General features: G+C 34.5%; 2 protein-coding genes and 1 long non-coding RNA gene across 8 annotated transcripts; 1 reads left to right on the forward strand and 2 right to left on the reverse strand.

The window, feature by feature from the left end:
* The first annotated feature begins 1,807 nt into the window (after nt 1-1,807).
* Nucleotides 1,808-4,862, forward strand: LOC140959074 (uncharacterized). 4 transcript variants are annotated; one of them, XR_012171902.1, is made up of 4 exons: nt 1,808-2,553; nt 2,650-3,612; nt 3,822-3,896; nt 4,016-4,862. It is a non-coding gene; the product is annotated as an uncharacterized lncRNA (long non-coding RNA). The 4 variants fall into 4 exon arrangements; XR_012171901.1 differs by having other exon boundaries at nt 1,808-2,001; nt 2,485-2,553; nt 3,822-4,862; XR_012171900.1 differs by having other exon boundaries at nt 1,808-2,562; nt 3,822-4,862.
* On the reverse strand, nt 4,653-11,280 carry LOC140959073 (V-type proton ATPase subunit B2-like). 2 transcript variants are annotated; one of them, XM_073416811.1, is made up of 15 exons: nt 11,145-11,280; nt 10,683-10,838; nt 9,416-9,471; nt 9,191-9,289; nt 8,757-8,816; nt 7,740-7,851; nt 7,441-7,649; nt 6,806-6,934; nt 6,569-6,706; nt 6,153-6,303; nt 5,964-6,046; nt 5,605-5,652; nt 5,450-5,503; nt 5,244-5,327; nt 4,653-5,163 (listed from the first exon to the last, which is right to left on the reverse strand). In XM_073416811.1, the coding sequence occupies exons 2-15, from the start codon at nt 10,738-10,740 to the stop codon at nt 4,978-4,980; spliced, it is 1,467 nt and encodes a 488-aa protein (XP_073272912.1). In that variant the 5' UTR covers nt 10,741-10,838; nt 11,145-11,280; the 3' UTR covers nt 4,653-4,977. The 2 variants fall into 2 exon arrangements, with proteins under 2 accessions (XP_073272912.1, XP_073272911.1); XM_073416810.1 differs by having other exon boundaries at nt 10,683-10,747; nt 11,145-11,273.
* Nucleotides 11,281-14,452: 3,172 nt separating this feature from the next.
* LOC140959098 (probable protein phosphatase 2C 60) lies at nt 14,453-17,891 on the reverse strand. Of its 2 annotated transcripts, none has more exons than XM_073416852.1 (5): nt 17,349-17,891; nt 16,572-16,976; nt 15,775-16,142; nt 15,431-15,667; nt 14,453-14,962 (listed from the first exon to the last, which is right to left on the reverse strand). In XM_073416852.1, the coding sequence occupies exons 2-5, from the start codon at nt 16,888-16,890 to the stop codon at nt 14,708-14,710; spliced, it is 1,179 nt and encodes a 392-aa protein (XP_073272953.1). In that variant the 5' UTR covers nt 16,891-16,976; nt 17,349-17,891; the 3' UTR covers nt 14,453-14,707. The 2 variants fall into 2 exon arrangements, with proteins under 2 accessions (XP_073272953.1, XP_073272951.1); XM_073416850.1 differs by having other exon boundaries at nt 17,156-17,891.
* Between the last annotated feature and the right edge of the window lie 1,839 nt (nt 17,892-19,730).

The raw sequence follows: 19,730 nt of genomic DNA on the forward strand, positions 1-19,730 counted from the left end.
GTGAGCGGACAAATATATATATACATATATATAGTTTTGATACACTTATGCAAACATTGATCATGTGACACTCGTATATTTGATATTGAATTTTATATGTTTCAATATATATAAATTTGAGATGAACTGTTATTATCATTTATATATTTTAGTAAAACGATGATCCGTACCACATCATTAACGAACTTTAATTTCGACGTGATTTGATTTATTTTGTAAGTCGTAACAAACTTGACATTAATATTTTCCAGCCAGAAATAAGTTCATACTAAAACTGAGTGGTTGGGTGGGTGCACGGAATGAAGCAAGAATATATTTATCTCATAAGAACCATTAATATATTTATTTATATTTATCTTGAATTGATAAATTATAATGTCCGAACCTTATAAATAAATTAAATCCAACATTCTTAAACGTTGCTTAATTAATTTATTGGACAACTTTTTCGTGATCGGTTGAACTGTTAATTAAAATTTTTTTATTATGTATAAAATAAATGAATAAATTGGATCATTGACCTTTGATTCATGTAGTAGGAAACTATCAAAACCAATCATTTGGTGAAACTCTTCGTCAGATTAATTTTTATATATAAGATTCCAATTATTTATAAATTTTGCAAACAGCATAATAATTTTAAACTATACACTATTTAATTTGTCCTTGCAGCCAATTTTTATGGTAAAAAAAAATTATGATTTTGATCGAATATTTTTACAAGCTAAAGGCGAAAGGATATTGGAATTATTGTGATTTACATGGGAAAAAATTGTCGTGTGGTAGATTTTGTCGGTAAGACTTTCTAAGCACTGAAAAATAACATGTATGACTTTCTGTAAGGTTTCCTCCAAGTTCTATTGAATATGGTGATTATTTAAATTTTTTTTATGTAATATTTTAAATACACACACACAAACTATATTATTAAGGCATACATAATTTATCCTAACTAATTTTGGTCTACCAAATATATCCTTATTTCATTTAATATTTGATGTTAAACAAATCATAAATTAGCTGTGACATAAAAATATTTAAATCTATCATCCAAAATTTATTATAAAACACCACAAATTTTTATAAACCTTCTTCTGAACAATAATTTCTAAAATTTGTAGTTTTAATATAATCTTTAAAATTTTATTTTATAAAATTTTATTTTACACAAAATGACTATATATTTATATATATACTATATTATTAAGTTTGAGACACATAGAGTAACTAACTTTTGATGTCATGATCTTTTTAATAATTATATATATTAATAAAGTGTTAAAATTTTAAAGCAATTCACATGTAGCTCAGTCGATAGAGTTTTGTTTTCTAAGTATTAAGTTGTAGGTTCAATTTCTACATGTATTTTTTCCCTTTCTATTTCTTACTTATTTTTATTAATTCATATATCAAAACTGCAGTGCAGTTAGTCACTATTTTTTATAATTATATTTTGATCTTCATTTAAATATAAATATAAATAAAATAAATTTTAAAAAAATATTGTATAAACACGCAACGCGTGTATCAGTACACTAGTAATATTCCCTCTTTCAATAGAAGGCCTTAATCTATTGTATAAATCTACAAGATACAAAACTGGTTAAAATTAGCCTCTTAGAATAGGTGTATAACGGTTTGGTCCAGCCTACAGACTTGTAGCCCAGCTAAGAATGGGCCAAGACAATTGAGCTGGACGGAACTGTATTTTCAGTAATGGGCCGATATTGACCGGATCGCTCTCCCTATCATTTGAAACGCCGGTACGAATGTATATATATGTGATGAAGACAGACACAAGCTGCTGGATTCAGACACAAGAAATCGAGTTCAGGATCAGATCTTGTGATTCAACGCAATTATTGCCACTGTATTTGTTTACACTTTTCTTGCAATGGAAAAAAACTTGCTGTAAGGGATTGATTATATCTATGGATAATGATTTTCAGGTGGCCGTTCCACGGGTTGTCCGAAGAAATCAGCAGCACCAACATACGAAAGGTACATTTTTGCCTTTCAATTAATGTGGCATGCTTATGATTTTGGTCGAGGTTTTATTTTTTAATGGGTTTTTGTTTTTTCGTTTCTCTTGCCGTTGTTTCTTTGAACTGTGGGAAATTGTCGCAAGATTACACGATGAGGATAATTTGGAAAAGGGGTTTCATTCGATTAGTTCTTACTGGTGGTATTGTATGGATGATGATCATCCTCACCGTTTTTCTGTTTCATGTTTGGTCTTGCCAGTCTTCTGTTACTTTTTTTTTACAGGTTAAGTTGCTTCTTGATCTTTTCTACATTTCCTGTGAAAGTTTGAAAGCATTGATGTTTTCCAGTTGCTTCTTGATCTTTTCTACTATAGTTTGCTGATCTAAAAAATGCCAAGATAATATGCTAATATGGTTTTCGTTTGCATTAGCGACTGAATGTTTACCCGTGATGAATGGTACTTTGCCCTCTTTAAAAACATAGTTGCTCTATTTGCAGCCCTCTGTAAACAAGATTGCTAAGTTTTTGGCATGCTACATACAATGGGACTTGTGACACCACCACATCGTAAGACTGGTGATTTTGCTTATCAATTTTGTATTTTCTCCTATTTTTTTACGCAATAATATTATACTCTACCTGTTTCTTCTCATTTACAATTAGGTTGTCCAATCCCTGTTGCTGATGACCCAAATAAGATAGTTATTCCCATGGATAATTCGCCCGAAAAGTTTGTCCGAAGACTCTCCTACATAATGGAAGACATTGTTCCGAATAATGGATCCTGATCTCCTCTCTTTGGTGGGCATCAGACTTGGAAACAGAGAGAGGAGAGCTTCAAAGTTAAACCCACGATGAAGGTGAATTGCACGAAGAGCTATAATTTTTTGGTTAAATTTTCTGTACAAGTTTCAAAAGAGTTTACTACTATTCTCTACTTGCACGAATTTGGTTCTGGCCTCATTTGTAAAAAAAAAAAACAAATTCTTCAATGTAGAATCCTTTCTCACATGCACCAAAGATATAGATGGATATTTATTGGAAAATCGAGCATCTAAATTTATATTAAAATTTGTAGTTGCCACGTTGGATCGTTGTGCTCGATAAGCAGCTACATAGGACAGCAAGAGTAATTATTGTTATCGAACAACTTTACAATGATTGAGCTTTGAACATAGATCAGATATCCATATGCATCATACTTTCTGGTGCATTGTGGTTATATGCAAGGTGGAGGTGCGGAAATGGCTTCAAGAGATGTCTGCTATGTGAAGAAATGTAAATATGTTGTTGCAACTGGCATCTTTGATGGTTATGATGCACCTCACCAGCCATCCAAGATTAGTAATCGTTCAGAGTCACTTTTTTGTTTTCTAATGGTGTTTGATGAAGCGTCTCTCGACTTCATAAAAAAGAATGTTACACTCCGAGAGGGTATTGATGGAGGGTAGTGGGTCGGTATCTAGATTCTGATTCTGCTTAAGCAGGAAGCCATATGATGAACCCAGAAGAAATGGGAAGGTTGCGAAGATATTAAACCCACAGATTATTTCCTCAAGCACATTACAGCATATGGATTGATGGTGAAATGGAACTTGTAGTTGACCCGTTGCTTCTATTAGACAGGTATGACTGTTTCTATTTAAGCCAAATGTGTTTCTTTTGTTTTGAATTCTTATGTTATTCCACCTTTTCCCTTTATGAATCGATATTGAGTTGGAACTGAACCAGATATCGTCAAATTGTTGCAGTTTGCTCTTTAATTCATTTCTTTGATAGTTATATGCTACACTATCGTGGTTTACTATATTGATTGGACTAATTCCTTTGTGCAGACGTTCCCGAAGGAGCCATGATCATACGCAAACAGTGGACTGAAAAATTTGTTTAGTTGCTAATGGTTCGACGAGGTCAACCTCTCAATGCCGATAGATCGATTAAGTTTTGGATACGCTGTTTATAGGTTACGTGACATGTTTAGATTTTTCTTGTTTCTGAATTGTGAATACAATTCGATTTTATATTGCAGATTCACAATCACGAGCGTTCGTCTAAAGTCAGAGTGGGCACAAACCATATCTGAGATTAAGAAACATCCCGAGTCGATGGAGAGTAAGGGCTGGTTAGGATTGTGGACTCCCTATCCCGGGAATCTTGATTTGGTTGTGTTACCCCCTGTAGCCAGAACTTCCAAAGCTGGGTGACACACACATGATAGTTTGTTGGTTTTTCATTTCCCCACATTTTTTCTCCATTTTTAAGGAGGTTGTATCATGTATGCTTGTATTCTGGTCTTCAAATTCCACTTGAGCCAATTAATATTTAAGGTTACATCAACTTTTTTATATATATATATTTCATTTGTATGTGGCAAGTGCATAGAAAAGATACGCGTGCTATTGGGGGATGGATATGGCGTAATATTGTGAGTTCTTGCGTGTGTTTCTATAACGAGAGTAAAATAATTCCTGATGGGGAATCAAAGTTTCGAGCTTGAACTCAAAAAGGGAAAAATGTCATGTTTCATTCATTTCGTATGTATCCACGACCCCACCTAAACAAAAGTGTCGCATATTATTCAAGATAATATATATATGAGAATGATATGGAGAACTCTCTTTAACGAAAATGTGAAGGGACGTAAAATTCCAACAGCAATGCAGAGATACAAGACGCATGCTGCCAGATTGTAGAGGCCGCATAATAGTTATATCAAATACTTAACGAACCCAAACACACCAGTTTATCTAGAGTGACTGCAATTATATAAATGGATTACATGATCTAACGAAAGAATGCTAACGTCTAGCACTGCCGGAGAGCTATGGCTTCTGTGGTGCTCATCAAAGATCTCATTCAACCCTTATTTTAAACCACATATACGGGGATACCGATACGACATTTTACAAAAAATTGCATGGCGAATAACATTATCACATGGCAGACAAACAGAGGAACCAAGTACAAGAGCGAGCATGCTTGCCTTTTTCACTAGTTTGCTGCATCCCTGCTATAGTATTGATCAAGAGTCTTCGCAGGAATACGATGAAGAAGCTCCCGGGGGAAGATCCGGAGCAGTGTCCAAGCCAGATCAAGTGACTGGAAGATGTTGCGGGTGTCATAAGCTCCTTGTGCGACGAACTTCCTCTCAAATTTATCAAGAAACTCAAGATATAGCTGTCAAATAACGTTCCATTAGTCATCTCACTTATTTATTCATGAAATTTTAAAAGTCAAATTTGTTATGCATAACTGACCAGATCTTCCGAGGAAAGTGCTTCTTCTCCGACCACAGCTTTCATTGCCTGGACATCCTTTCCAATGGCATAGTTTGCATAAAGCTGAGAATATTAAAATACAGGGATCAACAGTTGAAAACATATGGATGAAGAAAAGCAAAAACAGTTGGAGTGCGCCCGCTGGAGAAATTTGAACAAATGTTACCCAAAAAAAGGTAATCTACCTGGTTAGATACATCGGAGTGATCCCTTCGGGTCATGCCCTCGCCAATTGCACTCTGCAGTAAGAAGTGACATTTAATTTTGTGCAAACAATGTCAACTATTATTCATCTTTGATGAATCAAACCAAAATAAATATATATCTGCATCCCACATACCTTCATCAAACGAGACAAGGATGGCAGCACATTAATTGGAGGGTATATCTGCAAGTTCAGTAACACATCATTTGTTTAGGTAAATGTTTCAGAATCGATGCATTCATCCATCGACAAGGAAGAAAATCCCAAACGTATACTACGCCATCAAGTCCAATATGGACTACAAGCAATCACTTGAAATATTTCACCACAGCAAGACAATTTGATTCGCCAAATTGTTTGACACAAGTTACAACAGTAAAAGGTTATAAAAGATTTTCTCTAAATATTTTAAAGAGACAAAGTTGAGAAGGTAGGGGGTCACCGTTTGTATGCGACTTCTATAGACTAACTGGTCTGCAACAATCTATCTTTACCTGCCGATTATGAAGTTGTCTGTCAATATATATCTGCCCTTCGGTAATGTAACCAGTAAGATCTGGAGTTGGATGTGTTATGTCTACAGATTGAAACAGAAAAAGAAAAACAGAATCTGGTTAATTAAAAAAATCAATAAGAGCTGAGATTAATTTCGCTACCCATCTATTAAAAGAATGATGTAGTACCATCATTAGGCATGGTCAAGATAGGAATTTGTGTGATGGATCCCTTCCGTCCTTCAATACGCCCGGCTCTCTCATAGATAGTTGCAAGATCAGTGTACATGTAACCAGGATATCCACGCCTTCCAGGGACTTCCTCTCGAGCAGCAGACACCTATGAAGGAATTTATAATGTAGTCGACACTATAGCTTTTTTAAAAAACATGAAGACAGAAAAATCAAGTAGACTGAGGTAGTAAATAGCAGCAAGGATGAACTAGTACTGTAATGTAGAGACATTTCATAACAATTGTTAAAAAGAGACGTAAAGGCACTTAATACTCCAAATTTAAATAAAAGATATGGGATACTTCATACTTTAATGACTACTAGATTCTAGAAAAGTAGACAATAAAGCAAGGAGTTTTTGCCCATGATACCTCACGGAGAGCATCAGCATAAGAACTCATATCTGTCAATATGACCAGGACATGCTTCCCACATTCATATGCTAAATATTCTGCAGTTGTCAGAGCAATACGAGGAGTAATAATACGTTCTATTGTAGGGTCATTGGCCTGCAATTAGTTCAAATTAGAAGAGAAGAAAACGAGGACAACTGCTATCAAGATTAACGAAAAAAGTCGAATCACTTAATTTGTGGAAGCAAAAACTACCAAGTTAAGGAAAAGGGTCACCCTCTCCATGGATCCATTTTCCTCAAAATCACGTTTAAAGAACTGTGCAGTCTCCATGTTGACTCCCATAGCTGCAAAGACAATGGCAAAATTGTCCTCTCCGTCGTGCTGTATCATAAAATAGATCATCATCAAAACCAAAATAGATTATCAGAACCAAGATGACACGAATTACTCGGGATACCAGCATAAGAAACCACATGCAAAATAGATAAACTAATCGAATACCCACGCAGTAGAACATTTTAGAGTAGAAAAGTTTAACTAATAAATTATAACAGGCACGCCCACATCATTAATAAAGGCTATCCTAACAAGAAAGCAAGGAGATTCCCTCTTCACAATATCATGTTGCATCTCCATGTCGTATTTATTACTACACTCATCAATTTCGTATTTAGTGTAACACGGTTCAGCACCTTCAAAAGGTGATAAGAGAGGACTGTATTATTGATGCCCTTGGTTTCACCGCATAAAGTGATGGCATAACAAAACTAAAAAGCAACAAGGAAAACTATAAGTATATCAAGCATAAAAAGAAAAGTCTTAAGAGAAGGCTAATCAATAAATATTTGCTCTAGATATGAAGAGCTATTGGGGTGATGATCTTATGCCTCGAGAAGATTATCAGATTTCTCCAACCGTTTCACCAAACCAGCCTGGCGACAGATCTGGGCAGCAATTTCGTTGTGGGGGAGACCAGCAGCAGAGAAAAGAGGGATTTTCTGCCCTCTGGCAATTGAGTTCATGACATCAATAGTGGAAATTCCAGTCTGTATCATTTCTTCAGGATAGGTTCTCTCGCTAGGATTGATAGAACTCCCTAAAGCACACAGGGTAAAGAATATACTTATGGACAAGCAACACACATACATTAAGACATTAGTTAACTTCAATGTCCACTGTCACTCACCAGATATATCCAAGTAAGCCTCTGGAAGAATAGGAGGCCCATTGTCTATGGGTTTCCCAGAACCATTAAAAATACGGCCAAGCATGTCCAATGAAACAGGTGTTTTTAAAACCTGGAAAAAGTTCGCAAAAGAATTCTTATGAAAACAGACATTGTAAAAAAAAAAAAAAGAGAGAGAACAAAAACTTAGTGATCCTAAGAAGTGAAAACTTTTCGTGAGAATCATTCCCATTCAACCAAAATAAAATTGAAATTTCAATCTCATAATAAAACACATCACAAATTGATTTTTGAACTTTTCAGTGTTCAATTCTGGTTAACTGAATTTCGGATCAATCTATGTTGACATACAGCATCCATTATGTTGTCGCTAGGAATGAATCTGGTGCCTGGATCTTATAGACAACAAACAAACATAAAGCACTGCAAAAGTTAAACCCCAGTTGCTAACACAAGCGTCGACATATGGATTGCTTAAACAGGTTAACTACAGATTCAACCCGTCTATGAAGGAATATACCAAGTTCAGAACACTATATCAGGAAGGCACATGCATAGATGACAGTCAGCAAGTGTTCATAGCAACAACATGTGACATGACAATTGATGAACATATAAACAGCAAAAACAGGTAAAGGTAGGTGTGTTCATAAATAAATGCCAAACCTCAAGGGCAAAGTTTACTCCAAAAACATGACCAGATCACAGGTTTTAACACAAGATTAAAAAATTCACAAACCAAGTGATGATTTCATAAAAAGTATATCTGACAGTTTATAAAAATTAATTAATAAAACTCAATAATTTCGTAACATAATATAAAACAAGTTCATGATGAAGACAATACAAGAAATAGAAAAAGGATACTGCTTTTTCTTGTTTTGACTGTGGGTGGAAACATATGAGTATATAGGGAATGATGGTAATCATGGACCAAGAAGTCCCAAATACTTCAGTCAAGGAAATTCAACACAACATGATTTTGGAGAAAATGATCGCCCAGAAGAATTAGTTTACCTCCCCTGTGAACTGGACAGTTGTGTACTTGTTATCAATTCCGGATGTTCCTTCAAAGACCTGGTAAAAAACTGGATCAGAAACACTTCTCTCAATGTTGCATTCTTCACATTGAAACATCGACAGGGTATTGAAGTAACTGCAATCGAGATATATCATGTAACATGCACAACTCTGACTAGCCAACATAAAGGATAACTCATGAAGACTCAACAAATTGCCACTAGAATCCTAAGAATTGCGGGAAAGAAAAACAAAATGCTAGCATTTATAACATACCATAAATGCTAGATAAGCAACGATTGTGTGATTTATTTGAATAAGTTTGGATATTCAATTGTCGGCAGGATGAAAATATATATCGCAACAAATTCTTTGGAAATAACATGAACCCAATGAAAAAACAAAATAGAAATAAATTATGAAGTCATCACCTGAACAACAGCCTTTTCCCCATCAACTTCCAAAACTTGCCCACGTCGGGTAGTTCCATCCCCTAGGCGAATATTAACAATCTCTTGGTACTTAGGTCCCTGAAGAGTTTCATAGACACATTTATGAGATCTTGTTCCCAAATCCATACAAATAATACTCAGAGAAGTATATGCAAATGAAGAGCAATACAAGAAAAAGTAAATGACTAGGTATACAACACTCGCCTTGACTTTGTCAAGAATAACCAGAGGTCCAGCAACACCTGACACAGTTCTGTATTCTGCAAAAAAAATAAAGAGCTTTCGTTGATATGCTCTTCTCATATGCACATGCGTGAACAGTGTTCGAGGGCATGAAAAGGTATCATCATGACAACCGCATGATAACCATTTGAGATGGCCACCAGTAACACAAAATAAATAAAAAGACAGTTGTATAGCTAAATGTGCCCCTGAAAGTACATCTTATAATCCCAAGTACAACTAAAACTTTATACAGTGGCAACTGTCGTTATTATCATTTGCTATGACGTGTGCAGAGCACTAACAAGATTATGGCATATCTTAGAGTGTTTTCACATGCATTCCAACTATTTTCTTTTGTTTTGAAAATAGCATTCCAACTATTAACGGCAGCCCAGATTTCATAGTGACAGCGGTCGTGTGAGGCATCCATAACCAATAACATCATAGTAGGAAACAGGAATTGTTTAAACATTGGGATGGCAATTTCCTCCGAACCCGACGGAGAATCCGATACCCGAACCCGAATGAAGGAGGGTGTGATGGAGATTTTTACCCGATTAAATAAATGAATAATCGGGTATGGAGATGAAGACGGATGTAGTAACATCTTACCCATATACATATATATGTGTGTATTTCATCGGGTATTCGGGTAGGGTATAAGTAAGATGTTACTATATATATGTACATATACATATATTTATGTATTTATTTATATTAAAAAAATATTAATTTTAACTTGCTTTGGTTGAATGATGGTAATTAGATGAAACAATTAAAATTATTAGTATAAAGCTAATGTCATTTTTGTAGGATAATGTTGGAATAAGTTATTTATAATATTTTGTTATTTCTTATATGATATTTAATTTGCTACTTTTTTTTAAATATTTTTGTTATTGTTCTCTGAGAACTTGGTAAAAAAGCATAATTTTATTGAAATAATTCAATTTACAAAAATGTAATTATAGGTGGTAATAAGATATTTGTGTAGGGTATAAATACCCAGTATTCGGACGGGTAAACGAAAGTTGAATACCAGACGAGATGGGGATGGACATAAATACAATAAATGAGGATGGGGACGGAGACATAGAATCCTATCCGAACCTATTACAATCCCTATTTACACATCACATCTGTTGCAGGGTGATAATGCGCGCACCACCTCCAGACCACACCAAAAAGAAAAACAGAACTGGACCGTAATTCAATTTTTTTTTTTTTTATTGAAACGAAAACATACCCATTCCGATTTCCAGAGTGCCCTCCTCCAAGTCAGAGTTGTTTTGTGACACCCCCATCTTGAATCTATCAACAAAATTCCACACCACTCAACGTCAATAGAAAGCAACTTCAAGCACTGAAATTCAGTTGCAGTGAGGTTCCAATTATTCGAAATCTGAGGAAAATAAACTATAATCCTAAAAAATAACTACAATCCTAAACGAAAATTCCACAATACATTAATATGAACATGTAGTTCATCAGACGTCAACGAAAGCATTTGAGACAAATGAATCCCATAAACTGCGAAGCTCCGATCACTCGGTTCAGGTAAATACACTCATATGTGATAAAAAAAAAANAAAAAAAACGCACACATTAAATAAGAGGCAAAATATAAAAACAACAAACAAAACACAAAATCACAATCATAATCAATTGAGATCCAAAATCTAGAAGTCGGATCTCGAAAACTAAATACCTCAATTCGGCTATGAATCCGACAGGTCAGGAGGAGGAGAAGAGATCAGAGCGAACCAAGCCAAAAAAAATTAAGACAATTACACTGAGATCTGAAGGTCGATACTCGAGAGAGCTGTTATTTTTATTTATTTATTTATTATTTATTATTTATTATTAATTATTATTATATATATATAACAAAATAATTATTCCAACATTTTTCTTTCTATACTGTGTGGTAAATTACATGTGGTATGGTAGGCTTCTTTATTTACAGTTATCTAACCATGACTCTTGTGATATTGATTCACGAATTAATTTTATGAAAAATATTTTTTAATAAACTCAATTTATTAAAAAAGTTAATTTTTTATGTAAAAAATATAACTTTTCACGACACATCCTAGAAAAACATACTATTTAATATTTATGAATCAAAACTAAATGTACAACTGTGCGCAAAGTGAGGCAGTGTACAACCATCGGAGCACAAGTTTCAATTTGATTTCAATTGGATTCAATTCCGGATTGAATCTGAATATCTGAGGAAACACATCAAATAGATGGCCGACGTGGGTGGGACCCGCTTTGACAGGACAGCCTCGTCGCATATTCTTTTGGACAAAAGGAATTATTATATTAACATTTGTTTTAACACACTAATTTGAGGATTTAAAATTTTAAACGGGAATTCACCGAGCCATGTCAAGTGATGAATTTTCTATATATGTGAAATTTTAAAAAATTTCTCACTCAAATTTTATTTTTATAGTATGTTTCATGTTCTATCTATAAATTAAATCGATTTTAGATCTCACTTAAATTACAACAACTTCGATGATGATGTCCGAATTGGAATAGCAAAGACAAATTCTCTTTTGTTGAAATTGAATTTGAATTTGATTTTGATTTTGAGTCAGAGTTTGATTTGACAGAAAAAATTAAAGAGTTGCATTTTTTTTAATCTACCAATAACAATGTGTATATTTTATTGTAACTCTCCGACAGAGGCTCATTCCCAGTATGTCTTCTTTCATAATCTTCCGCAACTTTGTCGAAGGATCCTCAATGATACTCCAGCCTCTGTCATGTTCAAGGGCTGCAGATGCCAAAAAGTCTGTTTAGTGAGTAGGTTCTTATATGTGTAGACTACATTGAACGATGAAGAACATGATGTCTTTTCGATGTAAAAGATATTTTTAAATGACACGTAAAAAATTTAAGAATAAATAGGAGGAAAGAATCGAGTATTTAGCATCCAGCCACAAAGCAAGAATACTCTTTAGAACCAACATGCATGAAATCTTGAAACCTAGACAGAAGAGATTGTCATTCATACAGGTTTCTTAGTTATAAGTAGTAATAATGATTAAATTTTTATGATTTTTTTTTAACAGAACAATTTCCTTTCACATATGTCAAATTCATGTTTCAACCCTCGCATTTAATCCCTTGACTATAGCCAACTTTCTCCTTTCCGTAATTCATCGTTCCCCTATCGTGGCCATTTGGTATCAAAATTGTTTGGCCTACGTGAAAACTACAATTATAAATATAATTATTCCTATTTTGAATTAGCATTGGACTTGAAATTAACACTTCAAAAGTCATCTAAGTAAAACAACTTATGAACTCATTAATTGAATATCTCATAAAAAGATGTTATACTTATATTAGATTTAATTGTCCAATTTTAAGTTGAATGTAGATCGGGTCTAACATTAGAGTATTGCCCAAGGCGAGCAAGAACTCAAGTACTCAACTTTATCGTCACTCTTTGATTCAATATCAGAAAGAACCATCTTACTTTGTTTCCTACACCAGTTCAAAATCCAATCAAAACGACCATTGCTAAAAAAAATGTGGTCCTTGATGAGAAGATCACTCCCTAGGACGATGAAAAACGTGATAGCTTGGATTAGTTAGTGTTTTCCGAAGAAACAAACTAAAAAAGTTGGATACTATGTTTTCTACTAGAGAAATACCAAGAGAAACCAAACCCGTACACATGAAGCGCAAAAATTCCATCATCTCTTCCTCGAGCCCCAACAATGACCTGATTCCCTATAACAAGAAAATAATAATAATAATAACTAGCTGCAAAAAGAAAAGAGCGAGGACTGGTTTTTTTGCCCCCCTTAACTCACTTTTTTTAGCGTGTAAATCTTCTACTTCCTTCTTTTTATATTTGGTAGGAGATTATATGACTCAGTGAGTTGTTTTCTTGACATCATTTTTGTTTCTTGATTAAAAGCTGGCTGGTATGGAGTTTCAGCAGCATAAATCTCTTTATTCCTCGCCATTCTTCACCATTTTTTTGTGATCAAAATGGAATTCTTTGATATTCAAAGATTGAAATGGAAAGGGTGAAATGATACTAGTGATTGACCTGATAAATGAATGAATTTTTCAAAAATTATATCACAAGTTATAAATGGTAAATTGTTTTTTGCAAATCATAAACTTATGAATTCATTTCTTTGTTTCGAAAAGAACATAATAGAAACATGTTTCCTATGAAAATTATATTGCAGTATTCACATGCATTGGCCAACAATTATTCTTTTCACGTAGAGAATTGAATAATTATCTCGAATTAGTTCTTACTATCTGGGTACAGTGGCAAAGTTCAATCTCTCCGTATTTACTGAAACCGTTTTATATGCAGGGCTGTGATGCAGAAATGTGGTGATGCAGACAACTGCATTTCAACCCCTGAGGCCACTGAATTGGCTTTATCATTGAACCAGAAGGATTTTGATAATATCCCACTGCCAGGGCAAGTTGATTTTATTAACGGAGGACCTCCTTGCCAGGTTGGTTAAACAATCTACTCTTTTCATTGTTGTCTAAACAACCCTCAGAATTTTCAAACTAAATGAATTAACCATGTTGCTAAAAGTGAACATAATTTCTACTGTAGGGTTTTTCAAGAATGAATAGATTCAATCACAGTACCTGGAGTAAAGTTCAATGTGAAATGATTTTAGCCTTTTTATCTTTCGCTGACTACTATCTGACCAATGTTTTTCCTTTTGGAGAATGTGCGGAATTTTGGGACTTTCAACCAAGGACATACATTCCGCTTAACTTTAGCTTCCCTTCTTGAGATGAGATATCAGGTACACTCATAAAATTACTCTACTTTGTGAAGCCCCCCCTTGTTAAATGATTTGTCATTAAATGGATAAAATATGGGGATTTTAGTATCAAATAAACGATACAGAATCAACAAGGAATGAGTAACATGAACAAAACAAAAAGGTAACCATTTTTTCTCGAGCATTTAGCAGTTTTCAGTGATCTTAATAGCTGGAACTCGCCTCAAATAAGAATCATACTATTTATTACACGAGTAAATAAACGATACAGAAATAAGGGAAAATAATACAAACATGAAAAACAAAAAATAAAGAGAATAAATCTATTCAGAAAACATATCTAGGAGGAATATCACCTCGATTAAGTTCTGTTTTTCCCAGTGTACTGTTTCTGGAACATCTCGCCTACCCAGGTCGATTTTGCTCTCAGTTAAGGATTACAGTGTACATTAAAAAATTCAAGGATTGCTCTCTTTTTCTTTCAAGTGGGCATAGTGAACGGCGCGAGCGCATTTGGAGCAAGATTAACACCACCCCCTTTCACGGATAGGTTAGGACTCCTGGCTGAGGTAGCCCTGCTCACAAGATGTGAGTCGAGGAATACAACCACAACTGTGATGTCGTCATGGAAATGACGACGGACCCCACGATCAATTTTCTTCAAGTCTGAGTATCTCATCTCTCTCTTCTTTGCCGCCTCTTGCAATGCTGTTTTCACTAATCTTCTAGCACTCCCCTGCAAGATTGAGGTGCAAAAAGATTACAGTACTGCTTGCATTCTTTTGTTCAAAAAACTACGTTAAATGCCGGAGATCGGAATAAAATTGAGCCACCTTCTATAAATTTAAACGTTTAGAAAAACTGGTTTCTAACATTGTTTAATGTCAGGAGATGGCAAAACCCCCTTTATATTTCATTAGGATGTTTGTTGGCTGATGAGGACCGATTAATACATTTATTAGATATCAAAATATTGCTAAGCCCCACTTGAATAAGTTCCAACGTCTAGGAAGAATGCTTCACAACTTAAACAACAATGTCGAAGCCCGAAGGAGCTTCTAATTTGGTTAGTCAAAGGGAAAGCAACATGGAAATCACATGCATATTCTGCTTTTACAGTCGACTATAGATATTTTTATTCCATTTTTCTCCTCATTAAATGAAACAACGAGAAAGCATAAAGGAGTTTTCTCCGGAATCTTACACTCCGCGGATGATTTTGGACCAGATCGATGGCTTCTTGATTTGTAAGATGCTCCCAAAGCCCATCCGATGCGAATACAATGAATTGATCATGAGGTAGTAACTGGTGCACAGTAATCGCAGGTTCAGGACTCAAAATTGGTCTTTTGAATGGTTCCCGGAGTCGAAATTTCGCATACAACGGCTCCCTGTTGTATTCCGCTTTCTTCAAATAAAAATCTCCAATCGATCTAGAAACCTGTATTCCAAAAGAAATATATTTGTTTCATTAGCTACATATATAGCAATAGTTTCTCGAACTACGGATTGTTATGACATGAAGCAACTAATTTTCAATAAACCAACCTGTATAAGACCTTTCACACGCCACACAGAATGCTTGAGAACTACGATATGCGGATCATCTGGGTGCAGAGATTGCAGCTCCTTTCTCACAGATTCAAAGCTCGCATTGTGCTCTTCTGAGAGTTGAATAGCAAGGACTTCCCCGGTAGCCTTAACAAGTCTCCCTATAACAGCACGCGAATCACCAAGACTGGCAACATAAAGAGTCCCACTGCAGATTATTCCAACAAGGCAGCAAGAGCCAACAGCTGCTATCTGCGGTTTCATAGGCCATTGCCTGCTCACAACCGAGAAAAACCCATCTTCTGTTGCTTGAAAAGCCTTCCGGATCACCTCGACTGACATAGATTGATTTTCGGCAGTGAACCCTGGACATTATATATATTAAATAGAATAAATTGGGATTTCACAACATCATGATCAATCCACTTTTTCGAGAGAACACAAATTTGCAACCGTGGAAGTATAAAATCGTTGTCTGTCTTGTTCCAGTAAACTCGAGCATTTTACAAAATAGTTTTATGGCCTCCAAACAAGAGGTCATAAGATAGAATTCAGCAGATAATCCCATTTATATTTTATCAGGTTGCTCTTGATTGTTATTTCTGATCTTTATGAATATTCCCCGCTTTCCAACTTACACGTAAAAAATTGAAGGGACGTGTTAAATTATAAAAATGCTCAAACTTTGATAGAAGTGATTTTTGACAACTTCGATCAAAGCTAATAACAACTCAAAAATACCCGCGTAACAAGACTTACACTTCAGATTTTGAAAGAGATGTTGAAATACTTACTCTTTAGATGTTCAAAGAGATGTTCGTTGATGAACCGTGAAGTTTCGGGGCCGCCATGCCCATCATAAATCCCGACGAAAGTACCATATGGCCCTGAATCATTCAAGCTCAGAGAGCCAGACTCAAGTTGACTTTGATCCTCGAGTAAATTATTGGCTTGAACTACAGCCATTGAAAAATCTCCATTACAATGTTGCCCGGAGTCCTTGTACCATAAAAGACCATCTTGCCGACCCCCAGAATCCGAACCAGAGTGAATATATTGATCCGAGTTTGGCCGAAAACAGGCCCTCAAAAATTTCAATAATCCAGAAAACATCCCTCATCTCATCCAAAACACCATCCAAAATAAAGCTCAAACTTGTAACCTCGTTGTCGACAAGCACATAGTAAACGCAATAAAATCTAGGGCAATACAAACCATCGGATTTCAATTAGGACATCAACAATCTCACCAAATGAAAAAAAAATAGAAATTTATTGAGATTGCTAAATTAAGTTCGATTCAGTTGAGAAATGAAATAAGAAAACCAATATCGAAGATCTTTCAAAGTCACACTGATTTAAGATATAGACTTGCAAACCTGCGTAGATATAGATATCGATATCAAAAAAATTCAAAAGCAAAGAAAACAGAATGTGAAAGTTTCAACAACGGTCAAACTAACATTTCCAAGTTGGCCCAGTAGTTCAAAGTCTAGAAGGACCAATTCAAAAAGTCAAAAAAAAAAAAATAGAGAAATGAAATTTGCAAAAGAACAAAAAAAAAAGCCCAACTTCATGGAACCACAATAACCTCGATCAACCATCAAATCATACACCACAGCTTTTCTGATTGATACAAAGACAGACAAGGGGGGATTTGATATATACGCCAAAGAAGTTGCCTCAAGAGTTGATCAAGAAAAGATCTGAAAGTGGAAGGGGATTTAGACATATAGATCCATCAAATCGAAAGAAAAAAGGGTGAAAATTGAAGTGGGTTTTTGTCTTCTAGCTCCACAAACTCTCAAGAATACTAGAAAGATTACTCATATGATGGAGTGATGGAAGCGAGAAGTGGGTAAAGGTGAAAAGAGATGCAATAGTGAGGAGGAAAGGGGAGCGGTATTTGTACGAAGAAGTGTATGATTGAGGCAACTGAAACTCTGAACTCTCTCAGCAGACAAAGCGCATTAAAATCCAACAACGGAGAGCTTGAAGCCAGCGAAGAAGTGGACCAGTTATGGGTTCCACACACTGTTCCAGCAGATGCAGAATTGAGAGAGAGAAAACAAGGAACCTAACCTATATAAAGGTAAACCGGGATAAGAGAAAAGAGAGAAACCGGAAGGGTGGAAACGGTCGATGAATCTCATTACTAGTTTAAGCTCAAATAAGGCAATTTAAATAAAATAACTAAATATAGTAAGGAAACAATAAAGTGATGTTTATGGATGTTCGGAGGTTTTTACGTCATCCATTCTTCTACTTATAAAAATATTTCACTAAAAGATTTTGGTTTTATAAAACTTGCAACAACTCACGTCAACCTCAGGACTTATCTACAGCTTAAATTGAAATTCCTAGTAATTTCTTACAATAGTTGAAACACACAGTCTAACAACCAATATATAAATAAAACGATGAATATTTCGACTCAAACCATTGAAAAACTTCTAAAGTCGTCGTAGTTTGACAGAAACTCTTAAGATCCTTGATTATTTGAATAATTATTATTTGGTGCGAAGGATGATGAGTAGTAAATACATATCAAAGTGATAAGTGCTCAGAAGTCTTTTTACGAATGCAAGCTTGAATCGTCTATGTAATTTGCTCTTCTTGGCATTCTATATATATATTACCTTATGTTTTTTCCTTTTAACGTTCTAATGTGGCTCATTAAATGAGCATTAATGCAAATGCATTGATGTTGTTGTCATTTCTTGCTTTATCATACCTTTCATTTGATGAGCAGATAAACATATACGAAATACGATAGAAAATGGTCATTGACAGCATAAAATAACTAGCTCTGCCCATAGACTTTGTGGAAAGCTTCTGATATTCTGACATCTTATTTGTTGGGTATGGTCAATCTACCAAGTTTCTAAAAAGTAGGTAAGGTGCATGTAAGATATGTTGACTCCACTGTTTAGAGATATTTTTGGATATAGTGAGCGGTTGCGCAGGAGGTGGTCGAGTAGCTTATTATTGTGAGATCGGTTGAAATGATTATACTGAAATGGTTGAGTGCCTGTAATACAGAGCAAACAATAGTTTGATCTAATGCACTAAGTTAATGTTTGTCATCATAAAAATAAAGGGTCAATTTACCATTTTTGTTTATCACAAAACCCAAACTCCAGATATAATACGTGATAAATAAAAATGAATTTAATTGAGATAATTAATTTCATTGTTACAAACAGAGAGTAGTAAAAACTTATTACACCTACGTATATATATTAAAAAATCTATCTCATAAACCAGAAGTTTTCACTATCTACGGATCCACCACATCTCTTCCAATATTCTATCTTATTATCTGCGGCTGATGCTCTTCTTATGACTTCATCTAGCCGCCGTCTCCTAAACCAAGAGCTTCCACTATCTCCAGATCCACCACTTTTTTTATGATGTTCTCTCCTGTTCTCTTCAGCTGCTGCTCTTCTTCTGACTTAGTATAGCCAACGTCACACTTATCTTGATATTATGCTTGATCATAATATTGGAAAATTAACAATATATTTAGCAAGATATATAAATTAATATATAATTATTTATTAAATATTAATGATTGACATCTCAATCAATTAATTGTTGCATATATATTGCGATTAATATGATAGAAAAGGATTTGGTCTAATTAATATATAGTGCTAAAATTTTAATATAATAATTTTGTTGATACAAGATAAAATCTGTATAGATATTATTTATAAATTTCGATATTTTTCTGATATAAATAACATCATAGTTACATTATATGCATAAATCATTCTCTCATCAAGTAATTTTAAAAATTACTTATACTATTTACATAACACTTGCTAAGTGAATCTTTCAGCATGCAGTGCATGCATGCACATATATTAAACTTCGGTATAAAATGTATTTTCTATATTAATTATAATGATATTTGAGTTAATATTGTTAAGTTTATGTTTGATTTTAATT

This window comes from Primulina huaijiensis, chromosome 15 (assembly GCF_012295235.1).
Source record: "Primulina huaijiensis isolate GDHJ02 chromosome 15, ASM1229523v2, whole genome shotgun sequence".
Classification (NCBI taxonomy): Eukaryota; Viridiplantae; Streptophyta; class Magnoliopsida; order Lamiales; family Gesneriaceae; genus Primulina; species Primulina huaijiensis.

What these genes read in the sequence shown, in the direction of transcription:
- LOC140959073 (XM_073416811.1), bottom strand. Translation starts at nt 10,740, where the DNA reads ATGGGGGTGTCACAAAACAACTCTGACTTGGAGGAGGGCACTCTGGAA. An exon ending in ATGCTGATGCTCTCCGTGAG is followed by an intron (nt 6,304 to 6,568) that starts GTATCATGGGCA and finishes ATTCCTTCATAG; the next exon opens with GTGTCTGCTGCTCGAGAGGA. An exon ending in GACAACTTCATAATCGGCAG is followed by an intron (nt 5,653 to 5,963) that starts GTAAAGATAGAT and finishes CTGAACTTGCAG; the next exon opens with ATATACCCTCCAATTAATGT.
- LOC140959098 (XM_073416852.1), bottom strand. Translation starts at nt 16,890, where the DNA reads ATGTTTTCTGGATTATTGAAATTTTTGAGGGCCTGTTTTCGGCCAAAC. An exon ending in TCTCTTTGAACATCTAAAGA is followed by an intron (nt 16,143 to 16,571) that starts GTAAGTATTTCA and finishes TATAATGTCCAG; the next exon opens with GGTTCACTGCCGAAAATCAA. An exon ending in TCCAAAATCATCCGCGGAGT is followed by an intron (nt 14,963 to 15,430) that starts GTAAGATTCCGG and finishes TCAATCTTGCAG; the next exon opens with GGGAGTGCTAGAAGATTAGT.